The sequence below is a fragment of the Cyprinus carpio genome, unplaced genomic scaffold (genome assembly GCF_018340385.1).
Source record: "Cyprinus carpio isolate SPL01 unplaced genomic scaffold, ASM1834038v1 S000006567, whole genome shotgun sequence".
In the NCBI taxonomy this organism is placed as follows: domain Eukaryota; kingdom Metazoa; phylum Chordata; class Actinopteri; order Cypriniformes; family Cyprinidae; genus Cyprinus; species Cyprinus carpio.
The window spans coordinates 164,859-189,585 of record NW_024879228.1 but is presented as its reverse complement, the minus strand read 5'-3'; the positions used below and the strand labels follow the sequence as shown (position 1 = coordinate 189,585).

Sequence of the window (24,727 nt, the reverse complement as noted above, 5' to 3'; positions counted from 1 at the left end):
GAAAATACATTTATTTTTGTCCTTTATTTATTTTGTTTAGAAAATGAGTCCTTTAGAGTATTTAAAGTCCTTGAAACCCTAAGAAAAAACGGTGTTTAAAGAAATTATTTTATTTGTTGAAGCACACTTTGTATTTTCTGTATTTTATTTTTTCCATTTCCTGTATTTTCTTTTCTTTTATCTATTTCTCAAGTTCTACAGAATTTGCATTCTACGCAAATCAAAAACTACAAAATCAGTTAAACCTTATACCCTGTGTGAGTGGCTCATTATTGTTGTGACATCCTTATTCTCTGCAGGCGAATTTTAGTCTTCTGTTGGTCCATACGCAGACATTTGTGTGATGATGTCCAACTCGTTTTATTAAGAAAAAAAAAGCCTTAAGTTTTCAGAAACATCTATACGAAAACACTTTGTCTGATGGGGACATTTTTTTTGCCGGTTTTTCAAAGCTTCAAACTGATTCAGTGTTTTATTTTTGTCGTCGTAATTTGTAAATTATTTAAGTATAAAAAATATATAGCTATTCATTGTAGGCCAATTTTATGTTTTTTATTTAGCCTATATTATATTTATATTATTATTTTCTGTCCTGTTCTGTTGTTTAGGCTACCGGTTCTGGGCCGGGTTTCCCTCGATGTAGCCTAGCCTATTTTAGCTCTTAAAAGCGCTCTCTACGTGCAAGGTTATAAACGTTAGCCGCAATTCCTCGCGCGTTTCCCAAAAAATGTAACGCGAGAATGAGTCGCTGTCCATTCGCTGACGTGCTGAACTAGGCTATACTAACCTTATATTGAATCGTATTCTGAACGTTTAACCTAACAATCGTCATCTGTTGTGTATTAGGAATCAAGACAGGTATAAAAAAAAAAAAAAAAAAATTATATAATGACATTTCTATATAGATAGATCATTGGAGCTAACATTATAGGGTAGAATGTCATTCTATATAGATCATTGGAACCGTTATCCGGTCGGCAAAACAGCAAATTTCAGCGCTGTCTTCTGTTCCTCTTTTAGATAAAACCCAAAGTCTAAAGGCCCGTTCACACCAAGGACGATAACTATAAAGATAACGATAAAGATATAGTTCTAAAAATCGTTTTCAGTATTAAAGAACAGCAGCGTCCACACCACAACTATAACGATAAAGACAAAGAAAAACGATATCGTTGGAATCACTTTCAAAACGATTTTTTTCCAGCTGATGAACGATAAAAAAAATTTACAGCCAATCAGAATCCATCCTGTTGTAACGCGCTCGAGAATTTAAAGCGCCAGACGAGCGTGCGCTTAGAATAAACAGAAGATATCGTTCGCTGGTGTGGACGCTAATATCGTTATCTTTATAGTCATCGTTCTTTGTGTGAACGGGCCTTAAATCTTTCATTGTCATTCTATATAGATCTTTCATTTAGGTCTGGATTTCCATGCTACTATGATGTTGCCAATGCGTCAAAAAAATATTTATCAAACGACAGTGCCCCCCCGCCGATGATCCAATGCCCCTCCAGTAGATCTGCTCTGACGCCGACTCTGCATTGCGGGAGCGGTGGGTAAGAAAAAAAAAGACAAAAAAAATATGTTTGCTCAGTTTGAATATTGCACCAATTTTGTGATTGGCTGTTATGTAGTGTGGGGCCAGGGTGGGCCAAGCATCTGATTGGGTGCCCCCTGCCTGTTGAATGAATTAATGAATGATGCATTTATATAGCGCTTTATTGTGTATTGTTGTACACCCGATGTATGTATGTATGTATGCATGCCATATCTCCCAGCGCAACATGAACCCATAAAAAATTATTGGGGTGAACCGAAGGAGAGGCACCAACATGGACCTGGAAATCTGATGGGTCTGGAATGATTCTGGATGAAGGAATGCTCTCTGATCTCTTGTCAAATGTTTCCCAAACTCTTCAGGCATTATAGGTGAAGACTCAGAGCTGCAAAAGGAGTTTGCAAAAAGTATTGAATAAAGGGTATGGTTAATTGTGGCCAATGTATATTAGAGAAAAACATTTATTTCATAGTACGATTTTCCCCCCATTTTAAATTCTTATTCTCCAGTGAAAGGTTAGGTTTTTGAAAATCACAGAAATGCTTTCATGGTAAAAGTTCACAATCATAAGTGGTTCAATCCAAGTAAACTCAGAGAGGAGAAAAAAAAAAGTTGAGAAACTGAATTTCATGCACCTTTTATTTAACAGTAATATAAAATACCTTTTCATAGCTGCGAGTGCATGCGTCATCTGCCAACAGTTCAGAGGTAAAATTATAAAAGCAAGGCTTCGTTTTGTGTAGTGAATTACTTGGGCACTTAAGCATTTGTTAAAAAAAAAAAGTTTTATAAAGTATTTAGCAATAATAAACTGACATACAAAGCAGAATAAATAATAATAATAATATTAATAATTATATGGAAATTACACTTTTGTCTGTGGCACCTTAAAAAAAAAAAATCAAAACCTTGTATGACATTAACAGCATCATGCATTTTGAGTTTGACATCAGAGAACCACAAACTTATTCCAAGTTAACACCTAAACATGCAAATTTGGACTACTGGTGTACATACAAGCATTTGTTTAAAATCATGACTCCTCGTCCATATTATTAGTAGATGCTTTGATTACAAAACAAGCCTGAAGCTTTTCCAAGTGTTATAACCAAGAATGGTGGTACATTTTCAGGATTTGTCCACTAAGCACACTACAGGTAAAAACAGGCTTCGGCAGCCAAGGTATTTCAATATTCTTAGTCAAGTATTACGCAACATGCATAGGCAGATATTTTCCATTAATCGATTTTTCTTTCTCACTTTCTTTCTCATTCTTTTTTCTTTCTTTTCATATATATATATATATATATATATATATATATATATAATATATATATATATATATATATATATATATATATATATAAACACACACACACACAAACACACAGTAGTTAACATTTGAAGTGGATAAAAAAAGTTCAAGTTGTCCTAAGACAAGAACGCATTTTGGTTTTAGCTTTTAGGACAGCTGTGATGAAATGTTTTGATCCACTTCAAATGTTCACTATACACACACACACACACACACACACACACACACTAAATGTTAAAACGGCTTTCCATAAATTATATGTGTGTGTGTGTGTGTGTGTGTGTGTGTGTGTTTTTCTCAATATTTGAAAAGGCGGGATGAAAATCACAGAACTTCTAGCAAGCCACAATAAATGCACTCCCAGTCCACCCAAATAAAACAAAGACATACGTACAGTATGCAAAAAGAAGAAGAAGAAAAAAAGAAAATTTCAGTTTTTAAACTCCAAGAAAATTCATATCCATCAAGCTAGCTTGTAATAATACAGAAAGTAGGATCCAAGCACACACCAAAGACACCTGAGGTAAGCATAATCTGTACAAAACCATAAAACATTCCATTTTTGGCATTATAACAATGTTGCGACATTCTTTTAAGACTGTCTAATTTACTCTAGAGCCAGTTTATAAGAGTAGCAAAAAGGTATTAATAAATAGTCCTTACTTAGTTTTTGTACACCCTTTTTTTAAAAACCTTTTTTTTATGTTCTGTCCATTTTTAGTGCTGTATTTTTGTAAACATGAAATAGCTAGCAAGGAGTTACACACAAAGAGAGAGAGAGAGAGAGAGAGAGAGAGAGAGAAAAAATCCTATATCCAGTAAGTAAAGGTATTTTCACATATGATCTCTTGCCTGCTGTAACCCCCCCCCCCCCAACCCCCAAAATCAATTAGAAAAGAGTGAAAAGAGGACAACTTTTCATGTTTTTTAGCCAAAAACAAAAGGCATATCCAAAGACTAGTGAGTATCACTCTGAATTATGCTTGAAATGCTGCTCTCCCCCTCACCTCTTCTCTCCTTTATTTCTCCTGTCCTTCTCTTTTTCCTTTTCTCAAAATCTACACTCCAAATCTTTCCTTTCCCTCCATCAACTATGCCATGGAAAAAGATAGGGAGGGTCTTAATCGCTGTGGCGACCGTGCAGGAACGGTGTGGGATCACTGGATATTACCGCTGCCGCTGCAGGCCTTGCCCTCGGTGCCATTGGTCTCTGATGACAGAGCCTTATTAAGGGAGTTGAGGCTGGCGTCACAGGGCATGGTGTCACGGCGGGGTGGCATTCGCTCATTGATGCGGTCCAGACCTTTAGCCTCCTCAAAGCTGCTGATCTTGTGCTGAGGTGAGAAGCCTTTAATTGCTGTGGTAGAAAGAAAGAAAGATGGTATAACAAGCACACACTCCCTAGATTATTTTGGATTTAACTGCTTGAAGTAACAGAGAACTAGTAGTATGATATTTATCATCAGGGCTTGACATTAAATTTTTTTGCTCACCAGCCACTGTGGCTAGTGGTTTTTCAAAATTACTAGCCACTCAGCATTTTCACCGGCCATAATTGTGTTGCTGGGAAATTACATTTTATATGATTATATAAGTTCACGACTGCATACTACTTGATTTCTTTATATTATATTTATATTTTTGATATCTTTATATTAAGCCTTTTTAAATGTATGCATAATTTTTCATATCAAATAGTCAAATTTTACTAATAATAACAGTTCATATAATGAGACACTATAGGACTGTTACCAAACCAATTAAATCAGAATCAACAAAACAGATCCACTGCAGAATTAAGTGAAGCAGATGAAGTGGCATTTCGATTTTTACACACAGACAAATGTAATGAAGCTCAAATGAAGCATGCTATGAATGCATTTACACTGCAAAATTACAACTGCATAATGCTATGTTTTAAATTGCAATTTCAAATTAAAGTTTTTTTAATACAAATATGAAATACTTTTAAATATGAAAGTAAACCGCTGGCAGGTGGCAGCAAGTGACTGTTTTATTGAGTGAGTCATTAAGTCATTCATTCAAACAATTTGTTCAGAAAGACATCCTCTATACAATCCAGTGCTTTAGAAAAAGAACACTGCCAAACATCAACAGCACCCGGCTCAGCCCCATCAATTCATGCCGCTGTACCTTAATGACACAAACTTGGGTTAACCATATAATCAATCACAAGGATAAAACAAAGTTTACATGTGTCCATAGATTATTAACAGAATAGGACACTCCCCAAACATATGAAGAAAAGTACCTGCTGACACAGTATTACAAGAAATGGCAATTGTAATTTGGCTGTAGTTTAATTTCGAATCTTTTGCAAGGAGTTATTATACATGCTCTATGAATAGCTTTGAAATATATAAGACGATGAGCCAAGTTTTCAGAGGTTAAACTGAGGTTAGATCACAATTTCTTCCAAGTCGACAGACAAATTAACGTCAGATAATTCCCAATTTCAAACAGATTTGACAGAGAAAGGGATTGTAATGTGATCAACAATTCCACCACACACCAAGGAAATATAGATGGTCGACCAGACGATGGTGCAATCCTATCTCGCACAGAATGAGATCTCCTTAAATTAACTCTATATGCCAAACCACCTGAGTGTGCAATCCTTTTAAAATTCAAATGAAATAAAGATATTAATGTCTGTTGTATAAAATAAAAGTAGCACAAAAAAGGAACGACAAACAACTTTGAACAAGAACCAAAATAGACCACACATTACTGAGAATATAGGTCTGCCTAAACAAACAAAAAAAAAAAAGATAAATATTTGGATACGTGACCAATCCACTCCAACACAAAACCTGTCCCCAAAAAAGCCCACAGTGTCAAGAACTAGTAATCAAACCTTCTCTCCATTAGCTCCAAGAAAAGATTTTAAAGCTTATCAGACACTCGACAAGTTTGCAGGATAGAAGATCATAGCAGAAACTTCCTGCATGTACTATCAAGCCTCTGCAACTGATCCAGAATGCAGCAGCGAGGGTTGTCTTCAATGAGCCAAAAACAGCTCACGTTACTCCTCTCCTCATCAGGTTACACTGGCTACCAGTAGCCGCTCGCATCAAATTCAAGCAGTGTTAATTTTGGCAGGCGTTTTTGATTTAGTCTTAGTCTTAGTCTTGAGACGAAAATGCTTAATAGTCTTAGTCACATTTTAGTCATTTGAGTCTTTCATAGTTTTAGTCTAGTTTTAGTCGACGAAAAGTCATTGCATTTTAGTCAACTTTTAGTCACTACTTTTAGTCAATAGTTTTAGCCAAACTGTAGTTACCAGAATTTATTTTGGTAGTGATTTTATATGTAGTTTTCAAATTAAAATAATCATTAATTCTTCTCTTTTTAGACCAAATCAATTAAGCTTATGAGAAATTTGAATCAAGGACTGAATTTGGAAAATCTTGAATTAATTATGACAATTTTCATTTTTGGGTGAACTTTCTCTTTAAGTGAAAAAGGAGCAACTTATAAAAATAGTATATATATATATATATATATATATATATATATATATATATATATATATATATATATATATATATATATTTAAAGAAGCCCAATAAGACAAATACAATAGAGATACAAATTAAACTCATTTTTCAGATACTGTAGGTTTTACTTAACATGTATACATTTATTTAACATCTTTTGTTGGTTAACATTAATGACAGATAGGTATTTAATTTGGAATGCTGTCCTTTTGATTTTTTTGGCATGCATTAAATATTGATACACGTTCAGTTTTCACCCACCTGTTCACGTTCACTTAATCCATAACCTACTGTATTTACGTGAGATACTCTACACGATAAACATTTGGACTGCTGTGTGTGTATTTGAGCGTTGAGAACTGATTGCGCGCTGTATATGAGAACTGAGGAATGTGGAGGGTGCGCGCGCGTGCCTATCCCGCCTTCACTAACATTAAGTTAATCGACAACGAATTGTGACTCCCGGGAAAAACGGGACGTCTGGTTACCTTATCCATACCCCTTCGGTTACTGAGGCCATTGTTTCAGATCGCTAGTTCGCGTTTTTGTAGTCTATCCATCCACTGCGGCTGCTATACTGACTAGATATTCAAACGCCCCTTTTCCGATCGCAATCCAATGACAGGGACGCACATTTTGTAAGACAAAAGCCTATAGGATGCATTTTGAATGTCTGGTAGTCCTCAAATAACATTATAGTCCAGTGTCGTCTAGTTAACAAAAACACAGAATAAATTTCGTCATCAGATATTATTTTTAGGTCGTCAACGTCTCGTCTTCGTCACAGAAAAAATGTTCGTTAACGAATATTTTTCGTCGTCGTCTTCGTTAACGAAATTAACACTGAATTCAAGGTACAGATGCTTGCTTACAAGATGACCACTGGCACGGCACCAACATACGTAAGCTCATGAGTTCAATCTTATGTGCCCTCCAGAAGTTTGCACTCTGCAAGTGAACAACGCCTTGTGGTGCCATCACAAAGAGGTTTAAAATCCCTTTCACGGACCTTTTCCTGGACTGTGCCCAGCTGGTGGAATGACCTCCCGATCTCAATTCGAACAGCGGAGTCTTTACTCATTTTCAAAAAACATCTAAAGACTCATCTTTTTCGCCAGCACTTAACCAACTAATACTAGCACTTACCTTTTCTTTTCTTGTCTAGCATATTCATAAAACAAACAAATAAACAAAAAAAAACCTGGCTACGTGTTCTGTACTATACTAACTAAGACTTGTCATGGCACTTGTATACTGTTGTTGTTCTCTTGTTGGTCTGATTGCTTCTATTGTTCTCATTTGTAAGTCGCTTTGGATAAAAGCATCTGCTAAATGATTAAATGTAAATGCAAATGTAAGTGTCCATGTCCACCTTGTTATTCTCCTCTCCAGGGCAGTTAAGATGCCTTCTTCTGTGGCAGTGAGCTGATAAAATCCTCTACTTTCTGAGAAGAGTCGAACATCATCTGCTCATTGTTGTGCCGTAGTTTAATTATCGCCAGATACAAGAGAAACGGCTGCAGACCCAGTGCTGTCATCCTCCTAAGGACTGGGTTGAGGTTCCTTCTCCTGGCAGATGCGGCTGGACTAAAGTCAGGAAAAAAATAGCAGTGTGACATTATCCTGCGTATATTTCACAGGGTATGCCTGCCGTGCACCCTTCAGGATCGCCATCTCAGCACATGAAAGACAAAAGTATGCAGCCTTTCAGAGTTACTTTTTCTTCCATCATAGATGTGATGAGCCCGCTAAATCTCAATACCACGTCCTTTTAGTGCAGGAATCCACTTGGAAAAGATTATCTCTAAGGAAGCCGTTAGTATCGGAGCCTTCTGCCCCCTCTGGCAACCCCACCAGTCGCACGTTATTTCTCCTGGTCCTATCCTCCATGTTCGGCACTTTATCGGTAAGTTGTTCTAGCTGCTTTCTTAGATTCATGACTGTCTTCCTATACTCACATGCAGCTGCTTGAACGGAATCGACCCGGTCATGTGTCCATTTCGCAACAATGGCTAGTTTTTCAACTTCTGCTTTTAGCTCTTTTACAGAATTGTTCGTCACTTGTATGTCCATATGTAGTACACAGTCTATTGCATCTCTTACTGTCGAGGCCACAACCAAATCCAAAGTATTTGCTGCTCTTTAAGTGCTAGCTTGATACCGATAGCAATGGCGCCATCGAGATCCTCTTTGTTGATGGTGGAATCTTTATTTTTTCTTTATTGGCGATTTCTTTATCCACTCTTTTCGAATGTCCTTGACTATTGAAGTACTCATGATGGAATAGATAGAGAATGGTTCGAAATTAACTTTCAGGATTGTAGAATATTTGACAGAGTGAGCAGAGCGAAAAGGAACGTGCGTGTGCCGCCGTCGAAGGGTCACATGATCTCCTCTAATGTGGGGTGGGGGAAGATGTGGCCTAACGGTTAGAGTGTTGGACTTGCAATCCAAGGGTTGTGAGTTCAAGTCTCGGGCCTGCAGGAATTGTAGGTGGGGGAGTGAATGTACAGCTCTCTCCACCTTCAATACCATGACTGAGGTGCCCTTGAGCAAGGCACCGAACCCCCAACTGCTCCCCGGGCGCCGCAGCATACTGTAAATGGCTGCCCACTGCTCCAGGTGTGTTCTCGGTGTGTGTGTTCACTGCTGTGTGTGTGGACTTTGGATGGGTTAAAAGCAGAGCACGAATTCCCGAGTATGGGTCACCGTACTTGGCTGTATGTCACATCACTTTTTTCACTTTTTTTTTTAATGCTGTAAAGTTTGTTTGAAAATATTTTCGTTAAATCAGGCACAAACTGAGACTTGTCATAGCACTTGCATATTGCTCTTTTGTTGATTTTGATTGCGTTCATTATCCTCATTTGTAAGTCACTTTGGATAAAAGCGTCTGCTAAATGACTAAATGTAAATGTAACTCTTGTATAAAATCAATGTCAAATTTGCAGTCATACTGGTTTTCAGGATAAACTGCACTCTTTTGGTCATGCCAAGTTGCTTAACTAGGCTTTTGGTCATGTCATGTTGCTTAACATGTTGCTTTCCCCACTGCATTCAAGCAGGCTTGGGTAACCCCACTGCTAAAAAAGCAGACACTAGACGCTTCACTTGTTGAGAGCTACAGACCCTTCTTTCTCCTCCCATTCATAGCAAAATCACTTGAATGCATTGTGTTCAACCAAGTGTCTTCCTTCCTCTCACAGAACAACCTGCTGGACAATAACCAAAACGAATTCAAAATTGGCCATTTAACTGAAACCGCCTTAGTTTCCCTACGGAGTGCAAGAGCTGAGTCCAAATCTTCAGTTATCATTCTGCTAGATCTATCTGCTGCATTCGACACTGTTAATCTTCAAATACTTTTGTCCACCCTCTCATCGCTGAGCAGAACTGCACTCCACTGGTTTGAGTCTTACCTCAAGGTACGTCTTCCAGGGTGTCTTGGGGAGAAGAGGTATCCAAATCACATCAACTGGTCACTGGGGTTGCAGATTTGCACTACACAACATCAGGAAGATCAGACTCTTTCTGGCTGAACATGCAACACAGCTTCTCATCCAGGCCCTCGTCATTTCTAAGATGGACTATTGCAATGCTTTTCTGGCTGGACTCCCAACATGCATAATCAGACCTCTGCAAATGATTCAAAATGCAGCAGCACGTCTTGTTTTCAATATGCCCAAAAGGGCCCATGTCACACCACTTCTCATCTACCAGTCGTGGCTCACATCAAGTTCAAGTCATTGGTGCTTACCTACAGAATAGCCACGGGCTCTGCACCCTTCTACCTCCACTCTCTTCTAACAGTCTACATCCTCTTCAGAAGCCTGTGGTCGGTAAATGAGCAGTGGCTTGTGGTTCCATTGCAGAGAGTCACAAAATCTCTCTCCAGGACGTTTCCTTTCACCATACCCTGTTGGTGGAATGACCTACCTAAATCCATCTGGACAGCCAAATCTCTCACAATCTTCAAGAAACAACTGAAAACTCATCTTTTTCAGTGACCATCTAACTGCCTCCTCATAAAATAATAATAATTAAAAATTACGTTTATTGTCTGGTCGGGCAAGTAAAATTCTCTTTCACTTGCCCCTTCAAAAAGTATATATAAGGTGAAACAAAATATCCACAGTGGTCACCAATTGACTTATCGGTAAGCCCCTCCGCTCAAACGCAGATGAGCTAATAGCAGTCGAGTATCAGTTGCACAGAGAGCGGAACTTGGACATCTTTAGGTTTCAGCGGCATAGAAAAACACTGGAAGATCCGAAGCTTGCATCGGTTTGATGATGTTTATGCTACAAAAATGGAAAAACAATGTGCCTGGGGTACTTATAACACTGATTCTAGGTATCCTAAGAGGACAGGCAATATAATTAATTTTATTAAATTTTGTAAACCAAAACAAAGCAAAATGTCCCTAAGCATTCAACCAAAATCCCAATGAAGACAAAAACGTTCATTTTCTGGTTGTCATACTCTCATTAAGTTACAATATTCATCTGCTCCAGCAGAACGTTAATGTCATCTTGCGTTTCAGCAAGGAATCTCTGGCTAAAACTAGCTAACATTAAAGTTAATGAGTCCATGCTAACGTACAAACCTAAATAGCGGACTGTTTTCATGTCATGTAAGTTACAGTGTAGGTCAAAAATACATGAACAAATGTATTTTAGTGTCTCTCCATATTAAACTGGTTAAATGTACAGTAATTTAATTGTATGTTGCGGTACATTGACAGTGTTGATCCTGCATGTTGTCATAAATGATTGTGATGACTGTTAACATGAAACTTCTTCCGCTTGCATTGCGATCTGTAAACCCTTGCTACGAGTTACCCACCATATTTATTTTAAAATATTTTATATATCCCTCCATGGAATATTTAATTCCCACTTGAAAGGTGGTCCTTCTGTGTGCAAAATTGTTCAAAAACATAGTGGTACAAGGTTTTCACACTAGACAGCTGTCACTGTAATAGAATGAGCAGCTCCGTTTGTTTGTCCGAGGCAGCAGCAGTAACTAAGGAGGGCGGGGCTTACCGATAGGTCAATTGTAGGATTACTGGGGCAGTGCTGGGCGGTCTTGTTCTGGAGGGCCTCAGAATGAAGAAGTGTTTCCTGCATCACTCACTGAAAATGTTTTCAAGATATCCTGCACAAACCTGAGCATTCTCTTCAAACCATGTTCAAAAATAAAAGTTCAAGTATGAAGCTAGAGGATGAAATCATTTGAATAGCCCAAAAAAAAAAAAAAAAAAATTTAAAATATTTATGGCGAACATACACTAATATAATTACCAACAAGGAACTTGGTGCTAAGCTAACCACTTTACACCTGTTTTAAAACATGCAGCAAATTACACGGAAATACAAAGATCTTTTATTTATTTTTTATTTTTTTCCCAGCTATTTAGCAGAGGGTCTTGTATGCACAATGAACAAGATATGTGTTGCTGCATAGCACAGGGCAGACACAGGTTATTAGCAGTGTTACAAAGAGAAAGACAAGGACATGAAACATTCACAGAGTAACCACAATGTGAAAGAAAATAATGGATGAGAGTATCAACATAGTTGGCACCTCTTCCTCTAGGAGAAATGTTTAAGAACAACCACAGGACACGTAGGCTGTAAATAGCAGTTACAAACCTGCTATTTGACAAGCAGCTGATATTGTTATTGCTGTGATTTTCATTCTTTTTAACCAAGGGAGACCCACAAATGTATGTTTGTTTTGAGTCTAGAGCTTATATTAGGCAATTTAAATGGAAAATGTGTGCAAGAAAAAAGGACAACTACATCAGCTTATTGTTTTAAAGGGGTCCAGACAGTTTTAAGAGGATGAAAACACTATTTTGCATTAATAGGACTTGTGGTCCTATTAATGCATAGGTGTTTGTGCCACAAATAAGCACTCCGTATGTTTGCAGAAAACACATTCTTAGTGTAAATACAATGAAATTGTCTACTGGCACATTGTATGATTGAAATATGACTATTGTGCATTCTCTCCGCATTATGTCACCAAGTTAATTGGTCATAGGTCCATCGAGTAAACATATTTTTTTTCCCCCAGGACTCTTTGATCCCCTTTAAAACAATTATAGTTTGTGTGCTTGTTTGTGTGTGTGTGTAATACATCTTTTCTTTTCTTACTTCTGCTCAGCACACTTACAGCATAATGTAACCTGGCTAAACACTCAACACACTACGCAAACTACATGGACATGGATGAACCCTGTGAAACCCTTTAACTGCTGCCTAAATGCAACAGAAAGAGGGGAAGGAGCCGTTGACCTATTTACCTTTATCTGCCTCTATAGCCTCAATAGTAGCTGAAGAGAAGAAAAGGGGAATTGCAAAACGAGTAAGAGAGGTGAGCAGAACATGTTACATTTGTCCAGTCAGATGAACAGAAAAAAGAGCCAAAATGGACACACAACATCTTTACATCATTAAATACACTAGGCCCACGAGGCCAAGACAGGGGAACATTAGAGGGTTGAGAGAGCAGCATGAACAATGGGTAGTTAGTTTCAGATGAAGCAATGTGACGTAAACAGATTTGACTCCCACTATGAGCAATGGTTGAGGGACACAAAAAGTCATGACACAAATTGGAATTTAATGAGGAAATTAAAAGTATGTCAGACTTAATGGTCAGTGAAAGGAATCCAAGTGATTTAAAGGAGATCAGTGATTGTGTCTTTCATTGCTTTAGTTTAAAATCTGCATAATGTACCAGGATAACTAAATGTCATTATTTATCATGACTGGTACTGTAACACCAAAGCAAGAGGAAGAAATACCCAAAAGCTTCAAGGGTTTTTACCGCAACTTAGATCAGCAACTTGTGTGTGTTTGTGTGTGTGTGTTTTGGTATTCATTAAAGTTGTGTCTGCTAACAGAATCTGACAAACCGCCATCCTTGTCTATTGTCAACACAATCCACATTCAACACTTATCACAATTATCACAAGTAATCATATAAAACTACAAAACAGCAATGCAGACACACACACACATAAAGACTTCAGCAGTAATGGCAACATTGTAAGTAGAAGCACAGTGATGTCCGTGTAGAGATAAGGTTTGGGCATATTTTGTGATTCTATCAATGCAGTAGCAGAACATTGCTGACATCACTCTACATCTGACATGTTCCCAAACCAGGTAGCCACATGCAAACATGGCCACTCATATCAAATTTAGAAAAACATAGTGTAATGTTTAAGTAAACGTTGTATTTAAAAAATAAAGCCAAACTTCAAAGAAAACATAAGCAGTGAAGTTATTATATAGGATCAAGTCTCGCCAAATAAAGTAATGGACAGAACATGTCAGTATGATGAGAACAAGCTTGATTTCTACCTTGATTTGAGAATGACAAGATCAATTATTGAAATATCCTCTTTCATTCACAGTTTGTCAGTTTTGTGTATTCAGTGTAAAAGGGCATGGTATTACTGATGTAAGATAATCCTCAATAAAGTATCACTTTATAATGTGCTGAAAATGACATATTTGTTCATGCCTCTTTGTGTAATAATGAGAAAACAGCACCTAAAATGTATTTTTGTGTGTTTTAGGAACATTCTTTCCTTTCTGATTCACTATGTCCAGCCTCATGACACTCCCATCCTATTAAATAATTACAAGGAGACCCCATGAAATCAGCTGCAGCTTTTTGTTTTTAGTTCATGTCTGTTAGCATGTGCTAGTTCACAAATATGCTGTCTTAATGCTAGTTACCAAAAGTAATCTTCAGCACAATTAAAATACACAATTAAAATGTGGTCTTTCTCTTCAGGAAAGTTGAAACAAAAATTCTGGTAACCATTCCTGCACTCTGCTTATTTATATTTGTGGTAAATAAAATGCTCTCTAGAGTGAAAATGTCCCTGTTGCCTAATGCCACCTGCAATGATTATCAATCATGGTTTTATTGGTTTGACATAAAAAGTAACTGTATTAGGTATCAAGCAAAAAAAATAAAATAATAACAAAAAAGGGATAAGTACATACTGTATCCCAAATTCCACTACTGTTAAAAAGTTTGGGGTCAGTAAGTTCAAAAATACAGTATAAAAACAGTAATACTGCAAAATAAGTTTACAATTTGAAAAGGTCATGACATCTTTTGTAGTGGACAGCACATTCCAGGGCCCCGCTCTGACCACAATAGTGGACAAAGGTTTGCTACATTTTGATTGGATCTTGGTTGACTAATCAGATAAAGATGCCAGGACAACAGCCAGACACCTCTTAGAGGACAAGAAGAAGACCTTTGGTATAGAGCCCAGGAAGGACAGGAATTCTCATTGGTCAAAATGCAGTTTCTGCCCTCCACCCACCTTGAGACAGTTTCAGAAGTTTTGGCCTATGACTGCCATAAAAATTCCTTAGGACCTCTGGACGTAGCAGCAGTGGGTGAAACAAAGAGAGATCACAGGGTTCCATCCAAATCCATTCATAACTATGTTCTCAAACCTTAAACTGATCCAAACTACAATACACACATCTTATACTTATTCACAGAAATAAGTATTCTCAGCGACAACAATGTGTCGTGCAACATCTTACACAAACACAGATGTTAATGAACAAATGAATGCATGCATGACAGTTCAATCTTTTTCTGTCATGTTTGGACTTAATGTGTTTGTAACATTGCCAAAGGTTTTTTGATTGTGGTTTGGTAAGTGAATAATGCACTGGTAAAACTTCAGTCACACATTTCTTAATGTGTGTTTGGACTATGCAAATAAGTTCCCCAGGAGGAAAGATGGGTGGACCACACCATGTCCCCCCACTCTGATTCCCACTCTGATTGGGAAACAGCCAATCACAGCCTGGAAATGGAGAAGCACCAAATTGCAATTTTATCCTCATTGGAAAGAGATAAAAGTACCTTCCCTTTGAGTCCTGAAAGGGAAGGGATACTAACAGATCAATAAGTTCTTATTCAAGTCTTTCGTCCAGAGAGACTGTAACAGAAATCCATTCTGAGTCTCTTGCCTGCAAGGGTAAGACAATAGCAGATCAGTCTCTCCATTTTGAGTCTGAGTCAGATGAGGAAAGATACAATAACAGCTACACTCGTTCTTAGTCTGAGACACGCAAGGGTGAGACAATAGCCCCCTTCACACTACGATTCCGGAAAATACATGGGTAATGTGTCCCGGCAATTGTTCCCGGGTCGCTAGATTTTGCACTTTCACACTGCCAGTGATTACCTGGAATATGTGCGTGCGTTCACACACAACCCGTAAAGGTCCCGTAAAGACACGTGACATCAGGATGTTACGTGTAATGTACGAGTCGAAAACGCTAGGCATGTTAACTTTCACTTAAGCTGGTGAACGATCTCAGCTTCAGTGCGGAAAGTGAGGAACTAACTGATCTCTGCTTCATTACAGTTTCCACATATTTTTTTTCGTCTTGAACATTGATCTGCCTTCAAAACACTTGGTAAAAGAGTCACGCGATAACGTGCGTCATCACTACGACACGGCATTAGTTCTGGCTTTTGTTCACACAGGCAATTTTCTGGGTCCAATGTGCAGTGGGAAAGGGGCTAATAGCAGATCAACCTCCTTTTTGAGTCTCAGGCCTGTTACAGGGAAGGCAGTAAAGGAAACAACCCGTTCTGAGTCTTTTATCCAGAAAGACTGTAACAGATGTCTGTTCTGAGTCTCAGCCCTGCAAGGGTGAGACATTAGCAGATAAACTTGTTCTGAGTCTCTCATTCCGAGGGACAGAAACATCAACGTTCTGAGCCTCTGGCCCATGTGGGAAGAGGCAATAACAGATACCAAGTCCTGAGTCCCCAGCTTGTGAGGCTGCAACAGATACAACCACCTTCTGAGCCTCCAGCCTGTGAGGAGATAGATATTTAGAGTCTTCGTCCAGTGAGACAACAACAGATGCAGCACTTCTTGAGTCTCCATCCTAGAGAGACAAAGCGGACTGACCAAGCTCTTAGTCTCTAGCCCAGAGAGGCAGAAGACACAGAGACATTTTCAACAAAGTTAAGTTCCGGCAAGCAAACCTTCACTTCAAGGTACTTATCAGAGTCTTGCTCTTTTCCCCACAACATTGTGCCAGCACAACCAGTGGGTGAAGTCACCACCACCGGACTGCTCACTCAACCACAGAGAACCTAACTCACTTATCCTAACCTCCTCCAGAGACCTTGGAAGTGTTGTATATTATATAGGGGTGTTCCCGACTAAGGATTTGCAAATCTTGTCGATATCCAACTGATAGTGCTTCACTGTAGTTCTACGGTGATTATATCCTCAGCGCGCAGCACAAGCAGGACAAACAACAATGCAGAATATTAATATCTATGACTGGGACTGTCATACACATAACATTATAATGAGAACACTATTATAATAAAATGCTGTGAATGTTTAGACTTTAGTTGCTGTGTTTCTGCACATTGTTGCGTGAAGAATGCCTCCACAAATGGAGTTCATTCAGAGCCGTGCCGACACGTCCATGTGCGTTCGGGGCATTCTGTGCAGATAGCATAAGTCATAATATTTTAACGTTATGTTGTATAATTAACAAAGCGTATCAATATGAGATTAATAATGAGTTAAATCTGGTTGATTAAAAACCTGCTGCTTCATTCTACTGGTCATCTTCAGCGTACACAGCTCAAAACAGTAATTCAGAACATTAATAACTACTGTCATATACATAACCTTATAATGAGAGCACTATTGTAAAGAATTTGGTGAATTCTTAGGGTTTCGCTGACGTTTAATGTTAACTAGGTTTGGGTATCGTTAGGAATTTTCCGGTTCCATTAAAATCATTAAACAACTATTAAAAAAATAGTGGTAAGGAAAAATGCACAATACTCAACTACTCAGTGCTCAGTACTGTTTATGACTTACCGTCAACTTAATTTAAAGGTTGGCAATGTCAAAATTCAACATATATTACAGTATACAAATTCTCAGGTTCCAGTTCCGGTTCCATTTAAATTAACTATTATTATGTTTTTTACTATTTTACCTTCATTGAATGTAGTGTTGCTGGAAGGTAGTAAGTAATGCTGAGTAATGCTAGTCCATCAATCATGTGCTTCAAAGTTGATGTTTTTTACACTATCAATAACATTTTGCTTTTCAAGCAGGAATAAGCTGGTTGGTAAAATAGTCCCTTGAGGGCTAAGACACTTGTTAATTTCGCTAAATTAATGAAATATAAACTGTTATACTTATAACCATGTATACCAGACCCAATAAAGTCCCTATTTTACAAATAATAATGCAGTCAGGAGATGTTGTGATGCAATGAGTGGTTTCCACATTTTTAAAAATTTTAAATGCATGAAAATAAATATTTTCTATCACTTTGTTTATCACTCTTGAAATTACATGTACACTAAATAATTTAACCCTCATACTTATATAACAATAGTATTCTATTTTTTTAGTGGTCCAAGCTGAAGTCAGTATGTATATTAATGACAATATGGGACAAATATAATGTAATTTAGTGGCGGTAGGTGCTGCGTGCTGCTGGTACATGTACAGACAAAACGGCCTGCAGTTATCCAAGATGTGAGTGTGCATACAGTCGTGGGAAACGGGTTCGGCAGTTAAAGACGCGAGTCTGTGGAGTGCACATCATTCCAAACAATGTGCTCAGTAATTAAAGAGGCAGGGCTGCATTTCTGTTATTTGGTTTGTGACATCCTTTACGGGAAACACCGAATCATCAGAACACCGGAACAAGGCTGCTCACAGCGCTTGGCCACGTGTCGCACCAGAACCGTTTTTGAAACCGAAACTTAGAAATTGCTCACAGTTCCGGTTCTTTCAAAAAATAGAACTGGTTCTGAATAAGAACCAGTTCTCAGTTCTCAACCCTAATGTTAACTATCTTTTAATCAAAACATAAATAATTATTTTATAACACGGCGTTAACTGCAAGTCAGTCGTGTGTTAAAGCTATTCCCGAAACTACCGCCAGGTGGTGCAAAGCACGGGTTGCAAACTAAAATTTTGGTTTGTAAACGGAGATGAAACGACGAAGTAAAACAACAATAACATTATAATATAACATTGTAACATACTTATAAACCATAAGAAAATTTACAGTGAGTTAATTTCAAAACGTGGGATTGTCTTAGGCTACAGTCTACGCATCAAAAATAAAAAAAGAAAGACCTTTACACAAAGGCTCTTACTGCATGCTATTGTTATTAACTGGTCATTAGATTTCAGTTCGTTCTTGTCAAATAAAAGAAAAAAAAATCTTTCAGGTTCCATATGCAGAGCGAAATGAGAATGGTCCAGCAATTAGAAATAATTCTTATTAACTCTGCTATTATTCTTGACTTTTCAAACTGCTAACATCGAATTTTGCCTTTACTGTGTGACCAAAAATTTTGTATTTTCTGTTTCAGCTGTTTGATCGCGCTTGAGCCTCACGCGCACATATATATTGGAAACAGCACAGCTTTTTGGCATATTTTTTTGCCCATTATGATTTTTTTCCGTCGATACTGAAACACACGTGAACTACAAAGCCTATTTACCTAATAAATAATAGTTTAGCTTCAAATGGTCAACATTACGAATATGGAAACGTTTGGATTTGTCCCAAATGAAAGAGGTAAGCCCAACCTTACCTTACAGTGGGTACGGAAAGTATTCAGACCCCCTTAAATTTTTCACTCTTTGTTATATTGCAGCCATTTGCTAAAATCATTTAAGTTAATTTTTTTTTTGTTGTTCATTAATGTACACACAGCACCCCATATTGACAGAAAAACACAGAATTGTTGACATTTTTGCAGATTTATTAAAAAAGAAAAACTGAAATATGACATGGTCCTAAGTATTCAGAACCTTTGCTGTGACACTCATATATTTAACTCAGGTGCTGTCCATTTCTTCTGATCATCCTTGAGATGGTTCTACACCTTCATCTGAGTCCAGCTGTGTTTGATTATACTGACTTGATAAGGAAAGCCACACACCCGTCTATATAAGACCTTACAGCTCACAGTGCATGTCAGCACAAATGAGAATCATGAGGTCAAAGGAACTGCCTGAATAGCTCAGAGACAGAATTATGGCAAGGCACAGATCTGGCCAAGGTTACAAAAAAAAATTCTGCTGCACTTAAGGCTCCTAAGAGCAAAGTGGCCTCCATAATCCTTAAATGGAAGACGTTTGGGACGACCATAACCCTTCCTAGAGCTGGTTGTCTGGCCAAACTGAGCTATCGGGGGAGAAGAGCCTTGGTGAGAGAGGTAAAGAAGAACCCAAAGATCACTGTGGCTGAGCTCCAGAGATGCAGTCGGGAGATGGGAGAAAGTTGTAGAAAGTCAACCATCACTGCAGCCCTCCACCAGTCGGGGCTTTATGGCAGAGTGGCCCGATGGAAGCCTCTCCTCAGTGCAAGACACATGAAAAAACACCTGAAGGACTCCAAGATGGTGAGAAATAAGATTCTCTGGTCTGATGAGACCAAGATAGAACTTTTTGGCCTTAATTCTAAGCGGTATGTGTGGAGAAAACCAGGCACTGCTCATCACCTGTCCAATACATTCCCAACAGTGAAGCATGGTGGTGGCAGCATCATGCTGTGGGGGTGTTTTTCATCTCTCATTAATCTCTCATTTGAATGCTGCCCTAGGCATTCAAATTATGTTCAATAAGATGTACTTGTTAGTACTGATAGAGCTGTGCTGCACTCAAACATAGTAGTTTGACGACGACTCTTCCCCTGCGCTACATTGCTTGGCCCGGCATCTTCCACATTAGCTAAGGGATGCTTTGCATTTAGGTGGTACTTGAGACTGGAAGAACTCCTACAGTAAACTAATTCCGCATTGCACAAGTTGCAAACAACCTTACGCCTGTTTCACACATACTCCGTCTGCAGTGCGTATGTGTTGCATTTTATTTATTTTTTACGCACCCATGTTAACGGATTCCAGCGTTCACGCGGTTGTGGTCCATCAGTGCGTTCCAGGAGCGGTGCGTCTGCAGCAGTGCAGCGATTAAAATGACGGCGCATTGTTCGCGGTAAAAATTAACATGGATTGACACGGAAATGCAGTAATTTCACAATAAATGTATACTAATTAAAGCCTAGTGTGTTTCACACGCAACACATGGGTTTTTGGCTAAGTTTAAAACAAGAAAAAGAGCACCTTTAGATAAATGAGGCAACATTATATAGGCCTGTGCACTTTTATGGAAGCAGAAAAACAAAGTTCATTAAGGACCATGCGATTGCTTGTAATAAAGATTTAAATGCAAAAGGCACGAGAGTCGACTGTTTCTGTCAGTGGTGCTTTAATTTTAAATATTTGCGATATCCCAACAAGAAAAGTAGGCTAATTGTTGTGTTTAAATGTTTTGCTGCTTGCTTGAGCAGCTTATTATACAAACCTAGAAGTCAAATGCATGAATAATATGTTGTTTATATTTATTAAGTTTAAAGTAATGTCTATGATTATGAAAGATTGTTACTGTTCTGTGATAAGAGGCACAATTTTTTTTATTATTATTTATTTATTTTTTTAACATGGTTTGAAATATAGAATGATGAACAAATGTTGTGTTTGTGGACTAAACAGCCGCGGATCAGTAGCGGACTGCAAACGCGTCCAGAGTGAAAGCACAATGAGTCCGTGCTGCTTCTGCACCACACACGTAACGCACACGGACTGCATACGCACTGCAGACGGAGTATGTGTGAAACAGGCGTGAATTTTTTTTTGGGAAGCTTGGTAATTTCACAGTAGGCATACACACAGGTTCGAAGACTCGTTCTCGCCCCCTACAGTGCAATTCGTCTAGGTATACATCTGCGCTAAACTATCATGGTGAAAGTCATCATAGCTTACGTAGTATAGACCCAGCTCCCAACCCAACTTTGAGAATAGATTAATGGCGATATTTTTTTTATCGCCTGATAAGAGTCTCACGTTAACGCAGCACGTTAACGCCGATAACGGCCCACCACTAATATATATATATATATATATATATATATATATATATATATATATATGAAAAATCAATGTTAAGGCATCTCTCCGTTACAGACCGTTCTGAAAGCAGAATTTATGCAAACGAGTATAAAATGCTTTAAAAACTTTACCAGAGATGTCTAGAGGGTATTAAATAGGTCTGCCCCCATGTAAGATTTTTCTAGTTACTAGTAGTCATTCATTTGTCATTATTCAACTAATCGCATGTTTATATTTTAATGAACACAGTCTAATCCATAATGAGCCTTAGCTAATATATTCCACGGTCAAGCACCCCAAACGCACCCCAGTTTTAAGTTATTTCATTGTCAGGAAAAAATAAATAAATAAATGATCGCGAGGGCGCTTCCATGTCATGCATGCGCATCAATAATTTTCCACACAAACACTTGAATATGAATAGTAAAGAGCACATTTCTTTTAGGTTACAGTATGGCATCCGCATTAAAAATAAATCTTTACAAGTCTACAACCGAGACAGATGAAGTTATAACCTGTCAATTAAAGGCTATTCGACGTTTTAAAATGATCTAATGGCTGATGCCGCTCCAATTCGTTGATTTTGATTGTTGTAAAAAAATCTCTTTTACATTAAATAATAAAGATACAAAGCAAGTTAAGTTAGATATTATTGTACAAATAATTATAAAATGCTATAGACTGCCAATAAGATTGCAGTTTCACATTTTGCATATGCATTACAAAGTTAAATATTTTTACATGCAATAATACAAAATAAAACTAAAAAAGATTTGTAATGAAGAAAAAATATATGTAGACAAATAAGAATAAATGTTGTGCGTTGCACTCAGCATCATCAAATCTTGCACTCTGATATTTTATGGAATACAATACACTTTTTTTGAGTTTTAATTAAATTGTATGAAAGCAAGTAAAGAAGGCTCCCTTTAAAATCACTGAAGTTGTCAGTTAATGAAGCTCTTTTTTACATCGTGTGCACTTTGTTGATTATAATGAGAGAACTTGAGTTTAAACGTGAGGACATTTTATTAATCCATCCATTCTTTTCAGTTTCAATGATTTAGCTAAATCGTGGTCATGTTTAATTTATTCGTTTCTTGTTTTAGTTTGGGCTAAATAATGGGAGCGAAATTATTCAATGCCTCACGTTTTACTAAAATAATGGAAATAATTTATAAAGCACACAACAATTTTTTAATCAGTGTACAAACAGATATCTTTTCCCCAAGTAGTTATCTGTCAAAATGAAGGACAGGTAACAAATAACAAAGTATGTGCCTGCTTTATTCTGTTTTATTTGTTCGAAGAAGGAACATAACTTATTAAGTAGGCTACTAAAGTTTCATCTGTGAATATTAAATATTTTAACTTCAATGTTTTTCTTTCATTTTCCTCTGACTGCAGCCGTCAAATGTAACACACCAGCAAGGCATAGCTGATGGCTATTTGCGAAAATGTGCTTTGAAGCGTTTGCTTGATAACTTGTGGTTAAAGGGCCACTCAGCGGTCAAAAGCTGCAAATGCACTTTGCAGACGCGGCGGCGGCGGTGCTCGCAGCGGTAGAAAGCACACTCTGGTTGGCCACCTACTGTATTTGAAGCTTCTTTCTTTTCAGATTCTTATTTACAGCATTATTTTAATAGGCTCTATATTAACTTATTGGGAGAAAGCCAGTAGTTCTATGTGAAATCAGACATTTGAGCACCCCGATATAGCCATAAAAACACCCTGCGGATATTTGACTGTGAGATTGATAGTCAAATCAGGCTCCTCCTATTGAAGCATGGATTCTTCTACTATTCGGGGTCACCCCTATTATTATCAGTATATGAATTTTCTAATTTACATTAGATATTATATAGCTGGTTGTAGCTGATAACAAATAATCTTTTAAGTATTTTTTTGATGCATAATAAGGTTCTTCACCTAATTTGTTTCAGAGTAGCAACAGTTTATTTTTCCAGACGTAGCTCTGACATTGCAACACCCAACATAAACACTTGCGTTTTATGCACACTATTCCTTTTTCATTCATGGTATTAATTTAGTAGTTGTTGATTACTCTTGTCTATCTTGTGTTAATAAATCTATTTGATTATACTTGTGTCTTCTTTGTGTTGATGATACAGAAAGAGGTTCTACATGTTAGAGATCTCACCAATCTTTTTTATGTGATGTACTCATAACCACACCTTAAGTGACACGTGATTTAAAAATTATAAAGTCATTGGTGAGATGAGTACCCATCACTACACTATTTTGCCTCCCCTAGGTTGGCGAAAGCAAATTAACTATACTTTTGATATATAAAGGTACCATTAAAATCTGCTAAATGTTCTTATCAATGACGATTCTAACTTCTGTATAAGTTCATTAAAGAAGAGAATGCAAAGAAAACAATAATACAAAACTGGTTTACTCCAAACGTGTGCAAAAACATTTTGGATTCATAGCCTCATTGGGATAGTGGCCTGTAAATGTACAGTCGTGGCCAAAAGTTTTGAGAATTACATAAATATTGGAAATTGGAAAAGTTGCTGCTTAAGTTTTTATAACAGCAATTTGCATATCCTCAAGAATGTTATGAAGAGTGATCAGATGAATTGCATAGTCCTTCTTTGCCATGAAAATTAACTTAATCCCCCAAAAAAAACCTTTCCACTGCATTTCATTGCTGTCATTAAAGGACCTGCTGAGATCATTTCAGTAATCATCTTGTTAACTCAGGTGAGAATGTTGCTGAGCACAAGGCTGGAGATAGAATGGCAGATTTGACATGTTAAAAGGAGGGTGATGCTTGAAATCATTGTTCTTCCATTGTTAACCATGGTGACCTGCAAAGAAACGCGTGCAGCCATCATTGCATTGCATAAAAATGGCTTCACAGGCAAGGATATTGTGGCTACTAAGATTGCACCTAAATCTACAATTTATAGGTTCATCAAGAACTTCAAGGAAAGAGGTTCAATTCTTGTAAAGAAGGCTTCAGGGCGTCCAAGAAAGTCCAGCAAGCGTCAGGATCGTCTCCTAAAGAGGATTCAGCTGCGGGATCAGAGTGCCACCAGTGCAGAGCTTGCTTAGGAATGGCAGCAGGCAGGTGTGAGCGCATCTGCACGCACAGTGAGGCGAAGACTTTTGGAAGATGGAAGATGGTGTCAAAGAAGCCACTTCTCTCCAAAAAAAACATCAGGGACAGATTGATCTTCTGCAGAAAGTATAGTGAATGGACTGCTGAGGACTGGGGCAAAGTCATATTCTCCGATGAAGCCCCTTTCCGATTGTTTGGGGCATCTGGAAAAAGGCTTGTCTGGA

General features: G+C 37.8%; 1 protein-coding gene across 7 annotated transcripts in view; it reads right to left on the bottom strand.

Annotated features, from left to right (window-relative positions):
* Positions 1-3,134: 3,134 nt before the first annotated feature.
* LOC109106217 (serine/threonine-protein phosphatase 2B catalytic subunit alpha isoform) overlaps positions 3,135-24,727 on the bottom strand; it is a 123,463-nt gene continuing 101,870 nt past the window's right edge. For 4 of the 7 annotated variants that reach the window (XM_042754644.1, XM_042754645.1, XM_042754646.1 and 1 more), the window contains 2 exons: positions 12,705-12,734; positions 3,135-4,230 (listed from right to left, as the gene is read on the bottom strand). In XM_042754644.1, coding sequence (XP_042610578.1) covers positions 4,031-4,230; positions 12,705-12,734 — 230 coding nt within the window. In that variant the 3' untranslated portion in view covers positions 3,135-4,030. The remainder of the gene's footprint in view (positions 4,231-12,704; positions 12,735-24,727) is intronic. The other 3 variants (XM_042754647.1, XM_042754650.1, XM_042754651.1) reach the window with 1 other exon arrangement.